The 20,756-nt window shown below is 38.0% G+C and overlaps 2 protein-coding genes across 5 annotated transcripts; both read right to left on the bottom strand.

Annotated features, from left to right (window-relative positions):
• Positions 1-5,538: 5,538 nt before the first annotated feature.
• On the bottom strand, positions 5,539-8,025 carry LOC133118109 (ferritin, middle subunit). The gene is made up of 4 exons (XM_061227853.1): positions 7,738-8,025; positions 6,929-7,075; positions 6,179-6,304; positions 5,539-6,019 (listed from the first exon to the last, which is right to left on the bottom strand). The coding sequence occupies exons 1-4, from the start codon at positions 7,840-7,842 to the stop codon at positions 5,864-5,866; spliced, it is 534 nt and encodes a 177-aa protein (XP_061083837.1). The 5' UTR covers positions 7,843-8,025; the 3' UTR covers positions 5,539-5,863.
• A 5,238-nt stretch (positions 8,026-13,263) lies between these two features.
• On the bottom strand, positions 13,264-16,317 carry zgc:56095 (Ferritin, lower subunit-like). Of its 4 annotated transcripts, XM_061231757.1 has the most exons (6): positions 16,178-16,317; positions 15,490-15,614; positions 15,140-15,253; positions 14,637-14,783; positions 13,986-14,111; positions 13,264-13,863 (listed from the first exon to the last, which is right to left on the bottom strand). In XM_061231757.1, exons 3-6 carry the CDS (start codon positions 15,239-15,241, stop codon positions 13,714-13,716), a joined length of 525 nt encoding a protein of 174 aa, XP_061087741.1. In that variant the 5' UTR covers positions 15,242-15,253; positions 15,490-15,614; positions 16,178-16,317; the 3' UTR covers positions 13,264-13,713. The 4 variants fall into 4 exon arrangements, with proteins under 4 accessions (XP_061087741.1, XP_061087738.1, XP_061087740.1 ...); XM_061231754.1 differs by having other exon boundaries at positions 15,140-15,614; XM_061231756.1 differs by lacking the exon at positions 15,490-15,614 and having other exon boundaries at positions 16,178-16,295.
• Between the last annotated feature and the right edge of the window lie 4,439 nt (positions 16,318-20,756).

Consider the following 20,756-nt stretch of genomic DNA (forward strand, 5'->3'; position numbering starts at 1 on the left):
ACCTCAAATCAAACAACTTGAATTTGTCTCAGCATACCTTCTAACAGATCCTGCAGTTTTGATTATCACTTTGAACCATATAATGGGAGTGACCAAATAATATCTATGGGAGAATGTAGCAGTTGTCATTTGCATTTTATTCTTTAGTTGTTACAGTATTTTTAGTTTTCATGCCCTGAAAAATCATATTGGCTATAGAGACTGTAAGGTAGAGCCCACTAAATACCGGGTAGCAGTCATTAAGACTAAACATCAGCCAGGTATATCCACTGCTAATAAAAAAAAAAATAATAATAATTTAGCACATAATTACCTTACAGCCAATGCCTGGTTATTCTTGCTTTTTTCAATCCCACACAGTCTACTAGTCAATTGATTTATTTATATTCCGATTATTCCTGGGAAAGACTCTGAATTTTTTAGGAATATAGCAGCATTTTCAAATACAGTCAGCTGTTTTCTGAAAAAACAATACAACGTAGCAACTGCATGTTTATGTCACAAAAATGAAGTGACATACAAACCAGTTCTCTAGTGGTAAATGAACAGATAATGCATTGCGGGTTATTTTGTAGGCTAAAAGCTTTTTTAAAAGTCTTCCTGCTCATCACGTGTCAACTGTCACGTGTCAAAGTTTGTGAATGTAATCAACGTTACAGCCCTGCTTTGCCATTTCCTAGCTGACAAAACTAATTTCAGGGAGATTCAGAGGGCATTTCGGGGAGAGATGTGTCATTGACACAGTAACTGCTGCCGCCATCACATCACATCAATTAAACAAAAACTGCTCAAATATGTGTATCTCTTATCATTACTAGTATAACCCCATTTACCACAGCAGCGGAATTCTGCAAAAAAGGCAGACCAACAATTTGGTTAAAATAAAATCAATTCAATAAAAATAAAATCAATTTTGCAGCTTAAGGTATAACATTTGGCAGGAGGTTTATGTAGAGGAAACGAATGAATCACATGATGTGTTTCTAAATACATTTAGGGTTGAAGAGTTGAGAAAAGCTTGTAAAAAGAAAAATAGGCTCTACAGGGAATTTATCAAACATCGAACAAAGGAAAAGGAGGATACGTACAAAAAATACAAAAACAGATTGATATTTATCATGAGTGCAAAAAAAAGACTACTATAGTCATAAAAATTATATTAAGGCTACCTTGAATGTGCTTAATGATATGATAAACAATGGTAGTAAAAAGGATTTTCTAACATATTTAGTAAAAAGTGATAATTCAATTATTGAAATTGTTAATGAGTTTAATGATTATTTTGCTAAGGCCCAAATTTGGCAAAGGAAATTAATCTTCCTACCGATGAAGACAATCATTTCAACTTTACATTTGACAACAGTAATTCAATGTTCCTTGGTGAAGTTTGTGAGAGTGATGCATTAGAAGTGGTTAGAAAGTAAAATTTGGCAAAGGAAATTAATCTTCCTACCGATGAAGACAATCATTTCAACTTTACATTTGACAACAGTAATTCAATGTTCCTTGGTGAAGTTTGTGAGAGTGATGCATTAGAAGTGGTTAGAAAGTAAAATTTGGCAAAGGAAATTAATCTTCCTACCGATGAAGACAATCATTTCAACTTTACATTTGACAACAGTAATTCAATGTTCCTTGGTGAAGTTTGTGAGAGTGATGCATTAGAAGTGGTTAAAAAATCCACTGATGGTAACTCTATTGATATCACACTTAAGCCATGTACTTATATATGTGATAAATCCTTTCAAACAGGTATGGTAGGCAACTGACTCCTATAGGCTTTAAGTCTTTATGCTAAGCTAACACGTTATGCTAACATGGAAACCAAGCCAGTGAATGCACAAAAATTTAAATGAAAGTGAATATCTCGTGGGGGCCACAGATGGCGCAGTGGGTAGCACTGCTGCCTCACAGCAAGGAGGTCCTGGGTTTCAATCCCGGTTGGCTGGGGCCTCCCTGTGTGGAGTTTGCATGTTCTCCCCGTGTTTGCATGAGTTTCCCTCGGGTACTCCGGTTTCCTCCCACAGTCCGAAGACATGCAGGTTAGGCTGATTGGACTAATCTAACCAGTCTAAATTGGCCGTGGGTATGAGTGTGTGAGTGAATGGTGTGTGTGTGTGTGTGTGTGTGTGCCCTGCAATGGACTGGTGACCCGTGCAGGGTGTATTCCCGCCTTTCGCCCAATGTATGCTGGGATAGGCTCCAGCCCCCCTGCGACCCTGTTCAGGATAAGCGGGTTAGGATAATGAATGAATGAATGAATTAATTAATGAATGAATGTGTAAATACAGTAAAATAACTGCAATTATGAAGTACAATGCCGTATTCCTGTTTTACAGTAGAAAGTTTTTTACGCGCCTGAATGATTCACCTACCATCACATGTTGAAGTTGCCAGAACTCATAATTTAACATTACATATCAATAGTTCAGTCTAAACAACAATTGGACCTAAATATAACAACTGGGCTAGCGAAATATAACTAACCTGACTGACTCGTTTTTGCAAAGTGGTGAATGGAACTGCACAAATTCGTAGGCAGCATCTTGGCTAGCTTGCTAACCTTGGCTAGTAGCTAGCTACAGTTTAAATGAGAAAATATCCATATAAGTTAGCTATAGCTAGGTACTGTAAATCCTCGAATTGTGGCCGGGGTCTTTTATTTACTTAGGCTGCACAAAACACAGGCCTTTATTTGGGGCAGGCATGTATTCGAGGCAGGCCTTTTTTTCTTATTAGGCTTCTGTTGTAGAATTTTATTCTTAGAAATAAAGTAAAAGGCTACACTTAAAGTGGGCCAACACTGTTCAACACTTCCTGTAACCGTTCAGAAACGCAACTTGAGTAGCTAAACCATTAATGAAAGCCAAAACAGATGCGTCTTCATAAAATAACAACTTGCCTTCATGAACAATAACAAATTAGTGTAGATAACAGCAAGTTAAGGATCTTTTTTTCCTAAAGTGCTTTTTATTGTGAGACATGCGTTTCGTTTGGAGCAGCATACCGGTAGGCTATCAAAAGATTTTCGCTTTGGTTTGGGATTTAATTGACTTTTGGACTGTTTGATTCTATTGCTAAATGTTGGGACTGATGGGCACTGAAATCTGGGGGGTATTTGATGGTTCACTGTTAAGTTTTATGTAGTTGAAAGAGTGTCTGGATTTCTACCCGTCTGTTTATTGCGAGCGCTTTAATTTTGCTGACTGAAGCTGACTAAGTTAGCTAGCTATGTTTGTTAGCTTGCCTGTGTGTATGGTTTGTTGGAGCATGCTATTTATAATAGCTATCTAGCAGGTAAAATGATACACACTAGGCAATGACTGACAGTTGTGTTTGTACAATTTCAAAGGGGTTCAATGCCATGTTGTCATTGTCCAATTTTGATAAAATAAAAAAATCATGAAAATGTAATATTATAAAACCACAAGATGATGTGGTTTGATCTGGCTATATTATTCCCGTATTTTTATGTGTTCTGTGAGACTGTGGAAAGGGGTACTTTATTCATGAATATTTGTATAGCAAATAGGTTCCATTCTCACTTTATTATCATTATAGGGACATCACGTTGCATTGTTTTTATTAGTGTCTGTATTGATTCGTTTAAGATACTCGTGGCGACTGGTGCAGTGTTGCAACATTTTACCGCTCGTTGACAGGCCAACCAGCCAGCTAAATGCTGGTATCCTTGCGTTCAACATGAAACCGATTGTTACAGCATAGCAACGCTGCTTTTCATATTGATGATATGCAGTCAGATATATTCATATTGATGAGAACAAGCTAGCCAGCTTTAGTGCCGGTTTCCCCTTCAATTAATTGCTATTGCATTAACGTCTTCCGTGACAACAGAACTAATGAATGAGGAACTAAAATTTGAAGAGGGCCAAATTGCCGCGAGGTTGGGTTGTGCCGCCAGAGGCTTGGAGTTCCCCCAGCTTTCAAGCCGCTTCGATCCGCTTTGTTGTCTCTGGACCTGGATGACTTGCCATTATTTAATATTTCTTGTGACCAAATTTTTTATTTAACCCTCTGATAGATAAGTTATGCAAACCCCTTCTAAGGCACAACATGGGTCAAAAATTACCCGTATTTACATATATAATGTCATTTCATGCATGGTCGAGTGTTTCTTTGCTATATTTTTGGAAATCAATTTACTAAACTATTTTAGTTCATAAATTAAGGGAACATTTTAAAAATGATTTATGGTAATCAAAAACAAGATATTTAATGAATACTTTCATGAATATTAAATGATTAAATAAATAGATTTTAAAAGATATAGCAAAGGAACACTTAGCAATGCATGAAATATCATAGGAAATGAATATGGGTCGTTTTGGACCCATGTTGTCCCTTAATTTATTTGTGATGGTTAAAAACAAGTTAATGATGAAAACTCAAGACGGGTCACTTTCGACCCATGTTGTGTATCAAAGGGTTAATAAAGATTTTCAAACATAATTTTAAGTTTTTCTCCCCTTACAAATACATAACTTGCCATTATTGAAGGAACCATGAATTCTGCTCTGTACCATAATGTCCGTCCATCCATTATCTGAACCTGCTTATCCTGAACAGGGTCGCAGGGTGTACCATAATGTTCGGGAGGAAAATATCCAGGTACCCGTGTGAGCTGAACCAGAAATGTAATTGGGTTATGCAGCAGTACCAAAACACAAAAGCAAGTCCACATCTGAATGGCTTAAAAGAAACAAAATTAAAGTTTTGGAGAGGCCTAGTGAAAATCCTGTGTTGAACCCAACCGAGATGCTAAGGCAGGACCTGAAATGAGCAGTTCATGCTTGAAAACCTACCAATTTGTACAACCAGTTGGGGCAGTTACTTTTTCACATGGTTAATATGCGTTTCATACCATTTGTCATTAAATAATTTTAAATAATAATTTAAAATGTTTCGTGTTCACTCAGGTTCCCTTTTGTAAGATTGTATTTAAAGTTAACTGTGTATGCACTGAAAACATGAACTTCATTGTAAGTCATTGTTAAGTATAGATCATGACTGAGTCATTGATTATTCATGATTTCACAATGACGCAGGAATTGTTTTCTTCCAACTGAATAACCTAATGATATTTCACAATATGCCCTTACAAGATGTACAGATAAAATGGACACTGGCTCAACGGATTTTAGGTTTAGCTTGAATTTACATACTGTTATTTTCCATTTGTCAGTAGTACTGGAATTGCATTTGTTCTGGATGGAAGATATTGTAGAAGTAATTTAGTCGAAATTATTTTCAAATAAAGGAATGGACCCCATGCAGTACTGAATCTGAAATGGCTGAATCAAACTGTTGAGGATTGAATATTATGCATGTTGTTCATTACTTATGACTGGGTCGATTACTTATGAGAAAATAATTCATATTTAACTAATATGCTTTGAAACCTACCTACCCAATGCACATAATCCCAAAATGTCATAATTCTCACCCCACTGCAAAATGACCAAAAAATAAATGGATGTTCGGCGCAAAATCTGTATTAGAAGCTTTGGACAGGAAATATTTGTCTCAATCAGATCCAATGTTTTATTTGTTGACAAGCAGAAGCACACAATTACAGTAAGCAGACCAGTTTCAATTTTAATACAGAGAAACCATTTAGGCACACTCTCATATGCAGTGTTGACAAGAAGGTTTACAAGGTTCCAAATTCACAATGTACGAATGTGTAACCTGCTTATAAGATGCAACGTTAATTTTTTCCCCGTAACACACGGCCGGAGATTAGATTCAGCATTTAACAAGAGTATAGTAAAAGCCATACTGTCAACATTCAAAACAAATTATTTGGATCTTAAGCAGTCAAGAATGAAGACTGGGTAAAACTTTAGCTTTTGCCCCCCAGGGTGTGCTTGTCAAACAGGTACTCAGCCATCTTGTTATTGCTTGCATCCATTCTTGTCAGGTTGGTAATGTGATCTCCAAGCTTCTTTATGGACTCCACCTGTTCATTCAGATAGTGAGTCTCCAGGAAGTCACACAGCTGAGGGAGCATAAAGAAAAACAGAATATCAATGCAAGCAATACAATTACAGGTACATTACATTACATTACTCGCACCTGAAGGACAAATTTAACAGTCCTTCTCAGTCTCTTTCTATTAATCTCAATAAAAATAAAACTCCCAGAAAGGCAGACTCACGTGGGGGTCAGTGTTGTCAGAGGCAATCTTATGCAGGTCTAGTAGGGCCTGGTTCACATTCTTCTCCAACTGCAGAGCACACTGCATGGCATCCAGTCCAGTACCCCACTCATCCCGGTCTGGTTTCTGTGACAAAGAATTATATCACTAGTCACATTAGGGCTCACCCTCATGTTACATTACATTACATTATTGGCATTTGGCAGACGCTCTTATCCAGAGCGACGTACAACAAAGTGCATACCCATAACCAGGGATAATTGCACTGAAAGACCCTAGAGGGAAGTACAATTTCAATTGCTACCTGTACAACAAAGATAAGGACCAGGGCCTATTAAAAAAAAAAATTTTTAAACAACAAATAAACAACAAAGCAAAAGTGACCAAACTTAACTATCCAAATACTGCTTACCTAGCCAACTAAAAATACCGAAACACAACGTAAATCACAAAGACAACAATTAAGGTTCACAGGGAGGTAGGGAGGGATGGGGAAAGGTGCTGCTTGAAGAATGTTCACCAAACCACAGAAGTAGTGTCAATGCTGTACATTATACACATTACTCAGTCTCAGCTGACCCATATATGAACATAAAAATAGTGTGTGGAGTTAGGCATGTTCTCCCTGTGTCTGTGTGGGTTTCCTCCCACAGTCCAAAGACATGCGGGTAAGGTTAATTGGAATCAAAATGAATGGTGTGTGTCATACATCCTCATATCTAGATATGAAAGACTGAACAGATTTCTGACCTTGATGTCCTGCAGGAAAATGCGTCCACCCCTCTTGTTTTGGAAAGACAGCAGCTTTTCCGCATGTTCCCGTTCTTCCTCACTGCTCTTCTTAAAGAAATGAGAGAACCCTGGCAGAGCGACATCATCACGGGAAAAGTAGTGGTCCTGGTGGAAAAAACAATGGACACGGTGAGTTTATAAAGGATCTTCCAAGACTCAGTCGAGATTAATAAAAGTGTCAATTTTTCACCAACATCAAGTTTGTCAACTTAAATTAACCGGAACGGTCACATTGACAGGGTATCCAGCTGACTAATATAATATTATTAACTGTTGCTTGTCCACGGTACAGAATGTAACTAGCCAAATAGGCTACACGTTACATAATTGTCATACATTATATACGTAAATATACGTACATTTCGAACTACCGAACGTAACCCATTAAGCCAGCAAGCAATACATGCAGTAGACGCACTGTGTTCCGAACGCAAAGTTAGCTCACGGTGTTCCGAACAATGAAACTTTCATGACACGTCCGCAATCGGTTTCAGAGAAGATTGACAGTGTGGTGGGGGAGCCGTTTCTAACGTCTGACCACGAAGTGGGCAGGATTATACGGCTCAGCCAAAAGTGTTCCTTGTAAAATTATTCACGCACGTGCACACATCGTTTTAGATTATAGGTTTTAAACTAACGTTAATGATTGCATTTTTGCTGCATAACAGATTGCAAAACTAGTAGTTTCAGGTGCTTTTCGGAACATCGTGAGCTAACAGTCTTCCGAACACAGGGAAGTTGTGCAGTAGCCCAGTCATATTACTCACCATAGACATGTAGGCGTATGACGCAAAGAGCTCCATGTTGACCATTCTGTTAATGGCGGCTTCGCAGTCACGGTGGTAATTCTGGCGGATCTGTGAGGTTTCCATCTTCAGTCGAAAGAGTAATTGTACAAAAATATATTTTGTCAAGTAAAAAAATACAGGAATGTAAGAATATTTACAGTTTTATGAAAGCAAACGAAAATGGAGTTAGAAGTTCCGTTCAATCACTGTTGAAGCAAGAACTCCTAAATTTCCTCTGCGTTATGAAATTTCCGTTCAAGTCTTCTCTGTATATATATGATTCAAGTTTGCCTACGTCAGAAGCTGAGAGATGGGGTTTGGCAACCAATAAAATAAAGAAAGAAGGAGGGATTTAGTACAAAAATAGCCAATAGCAAGGAATACGTCTTTAACAGGAAGCTATGATCGAACACAACAAGCAGTCGCCTAAATTCTTTGTAGCCAAAAACGGTAGACTGGTTAATGTTTCTGGCTGTTTGGCAGCAACTGTGTTTGATGTTCTGGACAAAACAACCATAGAGAGAGTCCATCATTTGTAATAGTAACTACGTCGTTAAATTTAGATTTTGCGAGTTAACCGGTTTACTTAATAATAATTAGCTACTGTAGCCTAATGTTAATATTTTTTATAAATCCAATAATTAATGCTCGATTGTGACTGCTATAAGTTAGTTACATTCGGCAAAATCTGGTCATTTTAATGTTGTTATTGTAAATGCACTTCAGACGTTTTAATAGTAAGCCCATGCTATATTATCGTAGACTATGTTACTAAGATGTTTACCTATGACAACGACCATAGCTCATAAGATAATTAGGCTACTTGATCCCTCACTGCTATAGTGCCAAGATAGATCCACTCTCGTTATGTCTTGCTCAACAAAAGTCTGAAATATAAATGTTTTAATATAATACCCATTGGTATAGTCGTTGAAATTATAGACCAGGTCACTGAGATTCAATCACAAGTGGGTTTTTGTGTGTGTGTATTATGACATGTGTTTGAATGAAGCTTACATATTGTGCACAAAACTATACGTATCTTACTACCGTTTCAAGAGGTAAACTGCAAAGATGGGTTGATGGATCAGGATCAGAATATTTTTAGATATTGAGCTCAAGTTAGTTTAATTGTAATGACCTGGAAGATAACTTTGGCCAATAAGCCTCACATTGAACAGCAGACACCTGATCAATAAATATGCTGATCTACTGCAATTTCTTCAGTTTGTGACTAGGGTGAGTGTGAGAAAGAAATAAGTTCCTTGCTGAATCAGGCTCTGTCAGCCCTACTCCTCCTAAACTCCTAATACTACAACTTGTCAGCAGTTGAATCTCCCTTAGTTACTCAATTTAGTAACCAAAGGCACAAACCCCCTGTCCTAAATGATTGATTATGCTTTTAGTCAGGTACATGCGTATAAATAATGGTACAATACCTTATTATAATACTCATTCAACTGTAAAAAGGATGGACACATTTTCATATTATAATTAGCATTTTGATTTCTGATCATGTTCCTTTCATTAAAGTACAAACTAGCTGACACAAATGGACACATTCAATGTTTCAGACTTTACTTAGATATGGATGTTGCATGAAAGTAGTAGTTTAGCTCAATTTAATTGTTTAGGTTACAATTGTACAATTTAGGCTTCACTGTGAGTGACCACTACTGACTTGTACTGTAGTAGTAGAGCATAAAATGACCATGTACTGTATCGAGTTCTACTTTAAGCCCTTCTTTTTGAATGTTTATTTATTCAATGCTGAGGAGCTTTTTATTTTATTTTTATATATATAAAAAAAGTTTAGTAAAGAAGGAAAGTATAACATTATTAAATTAAGACCAATTGTGGTTACAGTTTTTATATTTTGCAGTGGCAAAATATGCTGAATTGAGTGTTCTTGGTTTTTGGGTGCTCACTTCCTTATCAGCAATGACTTTGCATTCCTCCCTTTGTGACCTTATCTGGTTATAACCTTCTGTTCTCAAAACTTTCCTGACATAAACTCATAAACATAAAACTGCTGCCTCACTGTGACTCAGCATATTCTAGTTTCAAAGTCCTATTGTTATCTTTGGAACTGCAGAGGAACGGTCTTGTGACTATGCAATATGTCTTGTGCTGTGTGTGGGCGTATTTATGGGTTGTGGTTAGACTGGTTCTGACTAGTTTTAAAAACGAGTACATTAGAGGAAGTTCCGCCCAAACCAAGATGTACTTGCTTCTTACTATGATACAGTACATACCCTTTTATTTGTGCATGATTAGGATTAAATAACTTACACATGTCTGCTTCTTTAAGAACCAAGCTATATTTTAATTCTCAAACTTATTCTACTTTAATAATTTATTAGAATGAACAAAAATAATTCTCCACAAATGATAAATGCATTTCCTTCAAAAATGATTGGGAAATCCAAATGAAGGCAAGTTTGAGTCTCCTGGCAGAGGGAACTGAACCAGGCTTTTGGCCAAAATTTGGTGCTTGCAGGTCCGCCACGTTTCACAGTACGTCTTGGTGTGTATGGCCGAGTATCTAAATTTTGGTTCCGTCTGAACATAGTATCTTTTTCCACTTACAGTTCCAGGGCCATTTAACAAACTCCAATTGCATATTTCTGGTGCTTACCCTCCACAGAGGCTTTTTTTCTCGTAGCCCTATTGGCATAGAACTCTGATGGTTGATTTAAGAGATTATGTGCCCCCCTGATGTGTTGTATATCCCCACCTATGCCCCTTTATTTGCCTCTCAAACATGCCTCAATGTGCACGGGTGCAAGGTTTCCTCGAGCATGCAGCTTTATCATTTTAGTGATTGACCCAATGGTGGAGAGTGGTATCCAATGCAGTCCAAACGTTAGGACAGTGGTACAATTTCTGTTCTTTTGGCTCTGTCCTCCAGCACATTGGATTTTAAATGAAACAATGAGTATGAGGCACAGACCGTCCCCTTTAAGGGTATTTACAGCGTAGGAATTTTATACATAGTCCCTCCATTTTAGGGTACCAAAAGTAATTGGACAGTTGGCTTCTCAGCTGTTTTTGATTATTCAGGTATATTCAATTGCTTCCATAGTGCAGGTATAAGTCCAGTCTTGATTCTAGGCGTTTGATTGCTTATGGAGTCTGTTATTGCCGTTTGTCAACATGAGGACCAGAGTTGTGACAATGACAGTCAATGAAGCCATTTAAAAGAAAAAGAAAAAAAGGTCACCAAGACATACGCCAAACAATATATTTACCAAAATAAATTGTTTGCAACATCATGTCGTATTCTTATCATAAATTCCTCTTACTTTTTTCATACAAAGGGCTCGTATGAGTCCTAAGCTGTCCACTAAAATACATTCCTGAAAACAATTGAGGGGAGAAATAAGCAATGCTATTGCTGAATCTTGATTAATATTTGATCTGAAACCCCTAGTTTGAAAGTTTGATCTGAGGTTCTGCACTGCCTCTCCATAGGAAATTAATGGAATGCATTGTTTACATGAGTTTTACAACAGGGCCCTATTTCATATACATCGCCAACTAGACAACAGCTAGATTGTTGATGTTTTGGGATAGTCATAAAGGGGTAGCACCATTTAGACAGGCTTGTTAGAATAATGTCTTGTTAAAATCACTCAGACAACAGAAATGAGCTCACTCTTTGTAAGTGAGCATGAACCTCAGTGAACAAGCCATCATTGTAAGAGCACTTAGAAAGGAAAGTTTTTGAACAGACAAGACCTTTTCTTTGTAAGTGCCTCCTATTTAGTTGTGAGGAACTTATTTAACTCCAGTAGATACTCTATTGCGCTTTCGCTCAAGGACATTCTTACATGCTCTTGGCATACACACTGACAATGCATTTTATTTGCCTACTTTCGTACATAAAGGTAACGTACAGTGCAGGTAAAATTGATATAATTTGCGAGTGGGTTTCACATAATCACTGAATCACATAATGAATGAATATTTCCAGTATTCCCAACTGTCCTGTGAGGGAAACGACTTATACATTACAGTATACAAGTTATTGGTTAAATGTATGCTACATTGTTCAAGCAATGTACACTACCATTCAAAGGTTTGGGGTAACCGTGTCTTTCAGCTTTTTCTGATTTAATAATTTATTTTATTTGTTTGTAATCAAACAATTCATGTCTTCAAAGCGCAGACTCGGAGCTTTCATTAAATGGTATTTTTGTACATTTTGTTTTTACCATGTAATAATTACAGCACTCTTTTATATGGAGTCCCCCATTTCAATGTTAAGAGACAGATTAACATAATGTCAAGTAAAAGGGTCATGTTTTCTATTTGGTTGCATATTCTTTGCATGCCATGACTTCCTGATCTAGGAGGTCTGTGACCCATCAACATCATCAGAGTCTGGATATCTTATATTCAGGTTGTCCTACAAGCGATGCTAAAACTCATTGCATTAGAATGGATATCTATGGGAATAGTTTCAGTCAATCAAATTATGCTGATAACAGTATGGAACACATTTGTTGGCTAAAGGTTTTCAGTCATTAAGGGTCCAAAGTATTAAATGAGAGATCCATTCAAATGGAAAGATTTAGTATCGCTTGTAGGACAACCTGGAAGTAAGATATCCAGACTCTGATGATGTTGAAAGGTCACAGACATAAGGAAGTCATGACATGCAAAGGATATGCAACCAAAAGTAGTGTATATGAAACTGGGCCCAGATCGGGACCACTCATAAATGTTATTCCTACCCAAGGAAAAATTCTAAATACGGGAAAACTGGTGAATGTGCCAAGTTCGTTCGTACAATTGGTTCTTACACGAGGCCCATTGTTTAATTTCAAATCCAACGTGCTGGAGTACAGAGCCAAAAGAACAGAAATTGTACCACTGTTCTCACGGACTGAATAGGTCATCTTGTAACCAGGTTTCATCCCGATTTCATGTCATGTCTCTTCTAAGACTTCTTTGCCTTTTTCCACGTTGATACACGACATATTTTACACGCTACACTACTTGTAAACCCCAGAAAAACAGGAAGCCATGGCACACATTAGACCCCTGAGCATCATTTGAACACCACATTATGCATATGCATTGTTACTGACCATGTGTATCCCTTTGTGGCCAGTCTACCCTTTTTCAAATGGATACATCCAGTAAAATGTGCCATATCACAAAACACCAGTCTTCACCACCAATATGCAGTTAACAGATGGACCCATGTATTAAAGGCATTCACGCCATAGTCTGACACTACCATCTGCAAAACGCAGTAGATCAATATCCATCAGATCAGACATTTTTCCAATTATCAATCCTCCAGTCTTGGTCATCGCATGCCCACTGTAGCCTCAGCTTCCTGTTCTTAGCGGAGTGAAAGCCGGTGTGGTATTCCAGATTTGATGCAAATATTAAATGGGTCAAATGTGTTTTAAGTATGGAAACAATTGACGTTTTCTTGGACAAACATGACCACTTAACAGGATTAAGATTAAAATAAACACAGACAGAACATTCTTGGAATCATATTTTAATCAAATTAGTCAACTTTTGGTCGAAATCCAAATCATTCCATGTAATAGTCGAAGTAATATGCAGTAGGTAAACCACAAGGTTACAAAAGAAGCTTAAAAAGTGAGTTGGTCTTTCTGAAGAATGTAGACCCAGTGGAGTTGTGTAACCAGGTAAATACAGCACCATGGGGACCTAAATGCACCAGTATACATAAACATCATGTCCAAGCATGCATATGCACACACATTCACACAATACTGTAAACATGTTATGAGAAATTGTGTCAGTTAAATCCATGTTAACTTCCTGTCTACATAACAGGTATTGGTTGAGGTATGTAATATTGAGGTATGAAGTTGTTAGAAGTGGATTCCAATCATCAACTAATTCTTATTTTTCTCCATCTTGGAGGGAAATGTAGGTTGTGGCAAATAGTATCCTGCTTTCAAGTCACAGAGTATGCTTGTCGAACAGGTACTCCCCCATGGACCCCTGGGTGTCAGAAGAAGTCAGGCGGGTCAAACTGCCCACATAATCGCCAAGTTGCTTGATAACATCATGGCTGTCAGAGAGGAAATGCTGCTCCAGGAAGTCACACAGCTGAGATACAAACAATGTTAGAACATGTTAATACCGACACTGAAAATCACTACAATATTGTGCATGACTACAAATGAAAAACATTTTTTTAAAGCACTTGGACTGAAAATCCTTTGACTCACATGAGGGTCGGTGTGGCTGTTGGCCATGAGGTGCAACTCGAGCAGAGACTGGTTTAGAGATTTCTGGTACTCCAGAGAGAAAGTCATTGCATCCAATCCTCCCTTCCAGTCCTCCCTGCAGGGTTTCTGGGGGAGACAGAGGAGAGAGTTATTTTCCACCAAGAAATTTGCAGCCCAGTCTGAGAGAAAGGGAACAAATAGCATTCCGACTATTAACACTATAAATGTCAGACTCAACTGGCGTTTGGACTTTTAAAATTAAAATTACTCCATGACCATAAATGCAGTCATGTGAAGTAAAGAAATACAACCAAATACAACCAAAAATCCACCATGAGCCAAAAGGAAACAAGTACAGGTACCCAGGTGTGAATGTTTCTCTGTCCTCCAACAACACGCTATTGACCACTTTAATGACTGACACTTTGATGTGAATTGTGCAATCAAGCACAATCAAAACTAAGTACATATAATCACACAAAATGGAATCTATGCAATAAAGTTGGTGAGGGATTTAGGGGGGATGAGTAACTGTGGAAGCTGTAGTTACAGAAATTATTTACAACTCCAAGGAAATAATGCCTCTGAAACAGAGACTTTGAGTCTACAGAATGAGTAAGGTTCATGAAATGTTATTGGATGGGAACTCACTGCAATAGTTTGCAGCAAAATTTGACCACCTCTCATGTTCTGGTATTCCAACAGGCTTTCTGCCTGCTTCCTCTCCTTCCCAGAACGTTTGAGGAAATAACTTGAGAAGCTGGGGAGAGCCACATCATCCCTGTCAAAAAACATACCCTACACGATTGAAGAAAAGTGTTAATATGGCACGTAGTGTGACAAGAAAATAACAGCATAATGACACCAACACAGAGACTGCATAACCACAATGCATGCACACACAGACACAGATGTTTATAGCAGGAGACATACAGTTACTAAGGATAGCATACATACATACATACATAGTCAGCAGGTACTACAGAGGACAAAATACAAGGCTAAACTTCATAAAAACAGACAGGGGATGGTTTAACATAAACATTGCATGGAAGGCACTTAGAATGACAGCACCAACAAAAAGACAGGAAAATGTAAACACTAAAATAATTATCTCAGTAAAACATTGAGAGAAAGAGGGTGAATGCCAATACCAGGGACAGATAGGTGTAAGATGCTGTCAGCTTGATGTTGATAAGTTTGTTGATCACCGTCTCACTTTCTGGGTGGAGATTATGTTTAACTTGTGACTGCATTTCTGAAAGAGACTGCATTCAAGAACCATTATCATTATCAGACAACATGGATATAATGACGGTTAAAATGTCAATTTCAGCAATAGTAGGAATTACAATGTAAATAAAATGAATGCATACACAAATTACATAATAAAATCCAAACACTAATTTACAGAAACGGCACAGCAGAGTGATAAAGAAATATGTAAGTTTGCTGATGACTAGACTATAATGGAAAGAAATCATTTCCATTAATAAAACAGCACCTGAAAATTTCTGTAAAAAGCGGCTGCAGCTTCTGGGACAGAGAGTAAAGCATCACCCTATTCCTTCTTCAACTCCTTCTCAAAGTCCCCCTCGTGTTCCTACTGCTCCTTTCGAAAGCCTCACCCTTCAGAGTTTAATTATGACATGTTAACGGAGTTCAAAAAACCCTTAATCTAGGAGCTAGACGAAGGTTCAATTTCAATCTTAGCACATGGACTTTTGGACACAAACAACATGCTGTATGCTGACGCACACTATAATTTAGATACAGACAGTAGGTAGACCTCCCTGCCTCAAGTCTCAAACAAGTTGGAACGGGAAAACACAGCAACAATTCACTTGAAAAAAAGAAACCGTTGGTTACATAGCTAAATCTTTAGGCTATGAAATTGTATTCACTAAGTTAATTCAGGTAACAAGAAGTTACTTGTACAGTAGTCTGCGTTATGACGCACGAAACTGGCTACATTAATTTAGTACCAAAACGTTTGTAAACGCTAGCAAGCTAGAAAAAACCTTTGTTATTTGCTACGTACATTAGATACCTAACATTAGCTAGCTACGTTCGCGAGCTACTGAGGATATGAACCTATGATAACATTCAGAAAAAACCTACAAATAATGTATTGCTACCTAGTAATATATATGTGAACCTCTGCATCTGTTTCATCGTTTAATCGTACTTACCATTAACTATTGGGCTACACAAAATCTGCACGCGCACTGTCGTTTTCAATCGTGTCTGTTTATTTAGCACAGCATGTCACGTGAGGAAACAGACCACTCCTTCCTAGGAGACAGTCTAACATTGGTGCAGAACACCCAAGTATTAGTCTCTGCTGATTGGAGTAAGGGGCGTTTCGACAGGAAAAAGCGTTTCGACAGCATGTTTCCATTTGTCGATAATTAAAACTGGCGTGTCGAATTATTGGTCGATAATTCGGTCAGTTACACATATGCTATCCAATCCAGTCTGCAGAGACTCCCAACTCAGAACACTGAGGAGGATCTGACAGAGCAATCTAATAATGTATTAATACTGTTGGAGCCAGTATGTAAACATGTCTTCTGTTTCGGCTAAATGTTGTTGTTTTTTTCATACCCAGACATAAATCTCTCTGGAAAAGAGGGTCTCTAAATCCTTCAAATGAAAATGCATTCAGCTAACTACAGAAATAGTGCCCAAACCAATGGTTTCCACCATGTGCTGCCCCCCCCCCCCCCTCCACCTTATCCCACCCAAAACACCCCATCCCAGCCACAAGTACGCTTATCCAGGATGCCCACCCCCACCCTCCCTCCCAACTCTGAACTATCTTTCCATTTCAGTTAAAATGTTTCATAACTGATACAGCGCCCTCCTGAAGTATGGTAATAGTAGAGTGAAATGTGTGTTATATCACAAGATGAATATCAGGCAAAAATGCAGACATTTGATGGTATTTACATGCATACAACCTTTTACCATTTTACCAAAATAGTTGTTTTTGTGTGTCCCCCATTTTCAGCTGTGCTAAAGTTAATGAATTGACAGAAAAGTAAAGCAATAAAGCAATAAAGTCTAATATTTTGTTGCTTAGTCCTTAAATACAATAACTGCATCAAGTATATGACCCACTGACATCTATAAACATTTGGTATCTTCCTGCTTTTCTAGGCTTTTACTACAGCCACTTTCAGTTGTTCTTTGTTTTGGGAGATTTCTCTTTTCAGTCTCCTCAGTGTGTTTTAGGCCATTATCTCACTGCAAGATGAAACACCCACCAACGAGGAATTTATTTGTACACAGTTAGACAAAATTTGTCCATACACTACTGAATTCATCCTACTGCTGCCATCCTCCATTGCATTATCAATAAAGACAAGTGGGCCTGTTCCAGGTGTAGCCCTAGGTATGACACTACCACCTTTATGTTTCACACATCACACATTTAGGGAAAAAAATGGTTTTGGTTGTTTTATTATGTGTGTCCTCTGTTATTGATGAAACATGCATGAAGTGGATATAGCCTAGTTACAAGCATTATTTTGTCTAACCTACTTGTGAGAGAGTAGACAGCTGTTGTCTTCTGATGCATTAAATACCAAAGCAAACTGACTTTTACAAATTAATATTGTAAAAGATAGGATATGTTACTCTTGTTAAACTGCTAACTGCCATTTAACAAGAATAATCCATAAATAATATATCTACAGTTCACTTGAACGAATATTTTCACATATAGCTGACAGGAACAGGAAGTACAAAACATACTTATTGTGACTGTTAAACTGAAGCAAGTCATGCGTTTTTTTTTTTGCTTTTTGGTTCTTCAGCACTCCTGCTACACCACAAGGATGCTTGTGGTAAAGAATAAGAACATGTAAGCTGAGAACAAGCTGTGAATTTATCTCAGATGCAAAAAACCCCCACACTCATCTGATTTGGTGTACATACTGTATGTTTTGCTCATGGGTTAAGACATAAGGTATGAAAATGATATGATAGGAATGAGTCTATTAGGAGTTTACAACCACACAGAAACGTGGTTGTAAAACTTAAAAAAGTATTTTTAAATAAACTGTGTTTTTATTAATGATTCAATGGATTCAACCAATGTATTACATAAAAATAAAAAAACAGGTTTCATAATTAGCATGCCTGGTTTAATACTTTGCTATCACCCTCGCCAAAGATGACAGCCGTGAGTCTTTTCCTATAATTATTGATAAGGTTAGAGAACATATTGTGCTTATGGACCACCCTCTTGAGTTCTGAACACAGGTTTTCAATGGGATTTAAGTCTGGGGACTGAGATGGCCATTGCAAACATGGATGTTTTCTTTTGACTTTACCATTTTTTCTGTGAATTTTGATGTATGTTTGGGGTTTGATGTAGGTAATTTGTGGAATTCATTATACCATTGATCTTAACTAGTACCTCTGAACCCCTGGCAGAAAAACATCCCCAAAACATCAAGGACCCACCTCCATATTTCACTGTTGGTGGGAGGTGCTTCTCCAGGTATGGATTCCTTGTTTGCTGTCAAACATACTGATGATGTTTATGGCCAAAATGTTCACTCCAGACACTTGGTTTTGTTTATTGTGCTCAATCAGGGCTTTCTTTGTGCCACCCTTCCAAAGAGTTTGCTGATATGGAGGTGGCAGCATATGATTGTTCACAAGATGCAACCAGTGTCTGCAATTATTGAACTGTGATCCCTGGGTTCTTTATTGCCTCCCACACCATCTTCCTCACCATCTGTGGGGACAATGGGCACTTGCATCTTCTTCCCTGCAAGTTTGCAACCATTCCATATGGTTTACATTTTTTATCATTGCCCTTACAGTGCTAAGTGGTATGTTTAACCATTTATGTTTTTTTGTGACGGTCAATTACCATCTGACTCTACCATCTTTTGAATTGACAGTTATTTTTGGAAAATTGGCTTTTCCCATGCTCATGGATAACAAAGGGATATTGCATGTGTCTTACATATTTTTTTACCCTAGTGAAACAGGAAGTGATGGAATGACACAATTCTTTTAGACTGAGATTAATTTATGTAAGATTTTATTGGCAATTTAAGTTGAAATATGATAATAAATGTTTTGAAATAAAAGTAAATACCGTAGTTTATATACAGGTGCATATAAAAAAATGTGAATATTGTGGGAAAAGTTATTTTTTTTCTGTAATTTAATTCAAAAAGTGAAACTTTCATATATTCAAGATTCTTTTCACATAAAGTAAAATGTTTCAAGCCTTTGTTTGTTTTAATCTTGATGATTACGGCTTACAGCTCATGAAAATCCAGTATCTCAAAATATTAGAATATTAGTTAAGACCAATAAAATAAAATAAAAAGATTTATAATACAGAACTGTCGATCTTCTGTAAAGTATGTTCATTTAGGCACTCAATACTTGGTCAGGCAATCATGGGGGAGACTGCTGACTTGACAGTTGTCCAGAAGACATTCATTGACACCCTCCACAAGGAGGGTAAGCCACAGAAGGTCATTGGTGAAAGGGCTGGCTGTTTGCAGAGAGCTGTATCAAAGCATATTCATGGAAAGTTGACTGGAAGGGAAATGTGTGGTAAGAAAAGGGGCAGAAGCAACAGCAAAGCTGATTCAAGAACTTGGGGGAGCTTCACAAGGAGTGGTCTGAGGCTGGAGTCAGTGCATCAAGAGCCACCACACACAGATGTATCCAGGATCAGTGATGGTTTGGGGTGCCATCTGCTGGTGTTGGTCCACTGTGTTTTATCAAGTCCAGAGTCAACACAGCCGTCTAGCAGGAGATTGTAGAGCACTTCATGCTTTCGTCTGCTGATAAGGTTTATGATTTCCTCTTTCAGCAGGACTTGGCACCCACACATAGTGCCAAAACTACTAGTAACTGGTTTGCTGACCATGGTATTACTGTGCTTGATTGGCCAGCCAACTTGCCTGACCTGAACCCCATAGAGAATCTATGGGGCATTGTCAAGAGGAAGATGAGGAGACACTAGACCCAACAATACAGACGAGCTGAAGTCCGCTATCAAAGCAACCTGGGCTTCCATAACACCTCAGTAGTGCCACAGGCTGATTGCCTCCATACCACACCACATTGATACAGTAATTCATGCAAAAGGAGCCCCACCAAGTATTGAGCGCATAAATGAACATACTTTTCAGAAGGTCAACATTTCTGTATTATAAATCCTTTTTTTGATTGGTGAAAAATATTAGAATATTTTGAGATACTGGATTTTTGATTTCATAATCATCAAGATTAAAACAAAAAAAGGCTTGAAATATTTCGCTTTATGTGTAATGACTGTAGAATATATGAAAGTTTCAGAGAGAATCCAGCATGCTGTTGATGACCATGGGCACCCTGTTCTGTGCTTGATGATGCTGCCTCCTGGTGGTTATGTGGCATTTTATTTTATTTTTTATTTATTCTAAATAATTAGTAGACATGAATGAGAACACCAGGACTTCGCTACATCTATAGCCAACAAGCAAACAGAATATTCGATTCAGGCTCTCGGCTGCTTCAGCAAGCCATTGCAGATTATATGCAATGTGTCCGAGGGACCTCGATACGGCACAGGTGGATGTTCACATGGCTAACGCCCTACCTGTTTCCACCCAATATCCTGTCCCGCATTGCGATCTGGATTGGCTCCTCTCAACCTCAATGAAGTTTGTTCCTCCATCTCTTCTCCCTCCACAATTACTCGCTGCTCCTGCCTACTGGGTCCGGCATCAGGATCATCAGGCAACAGAG

The sequence above is a fragment of the Conger conger genome, chromosome 2, assembly GCF_963514075.1.
Source record: "Conger conger chromosome 2, fConCon1.1, whole genome shotgun sequence".
NCBI classification, from domain to species: Eukaryota; Metazoa; Chordata; class Actinopteri; order Anguilliformes; family Congridae; genus Conger; species Conger conger.

What these genes read in the sequence shown, in the direction of transcription:
- LOC133118109 (XM_061227853.1), bottom strand. Translation starts at nt 7,842, where the DNA reads ATGGAAACCTCACAGATCCGCCAGAATTACCACCGTGACTGCGAAGCC. An exon ending in TTTTCCTGCAGGACATCAAG is followed by an intron (nt 6,305 to 6,928) that starts GTCAGAAATCTG and finishes TCTTTGTCACAG; the next exon opens with AAACCAGACCGGGATGAGTG. An exon ending in CTGACAACACTGACCCCCAC is followed by an intron (nt 6,020 to 6,178) that starts GTGAGTCTGCCT and finishes ATGCTCCCTCAG; the next exon opens with CTGTGTGACTTCCTGGAGAC.
- zgc:56095 (XM_061231754.1), bottom strand. Translation starts at nt 15,259, where the DNA reads ATGCAGTCTCTTTCAGAAATGCAGTCACAAGTTAAACATAATCTCCAC. An exon ending in CTTACACCTATCTGTCCCTG is followed by an intron (nt 14,784 to 15,139) that starts GTATTGGCATTC and finishes TCAATCGTGTAG; the next exon opens with GGTATGTTTTTTGACAGGGA. An exon ending in TTTTGCTGCAAACTATTGCA is followed by an intron (nt 14,112 to 14,636) that starts GTGAGTTCCCAT and finishes TGTCTCCCCCAG; the next exon opens with AAACCCTGCAGGGAGGACTG.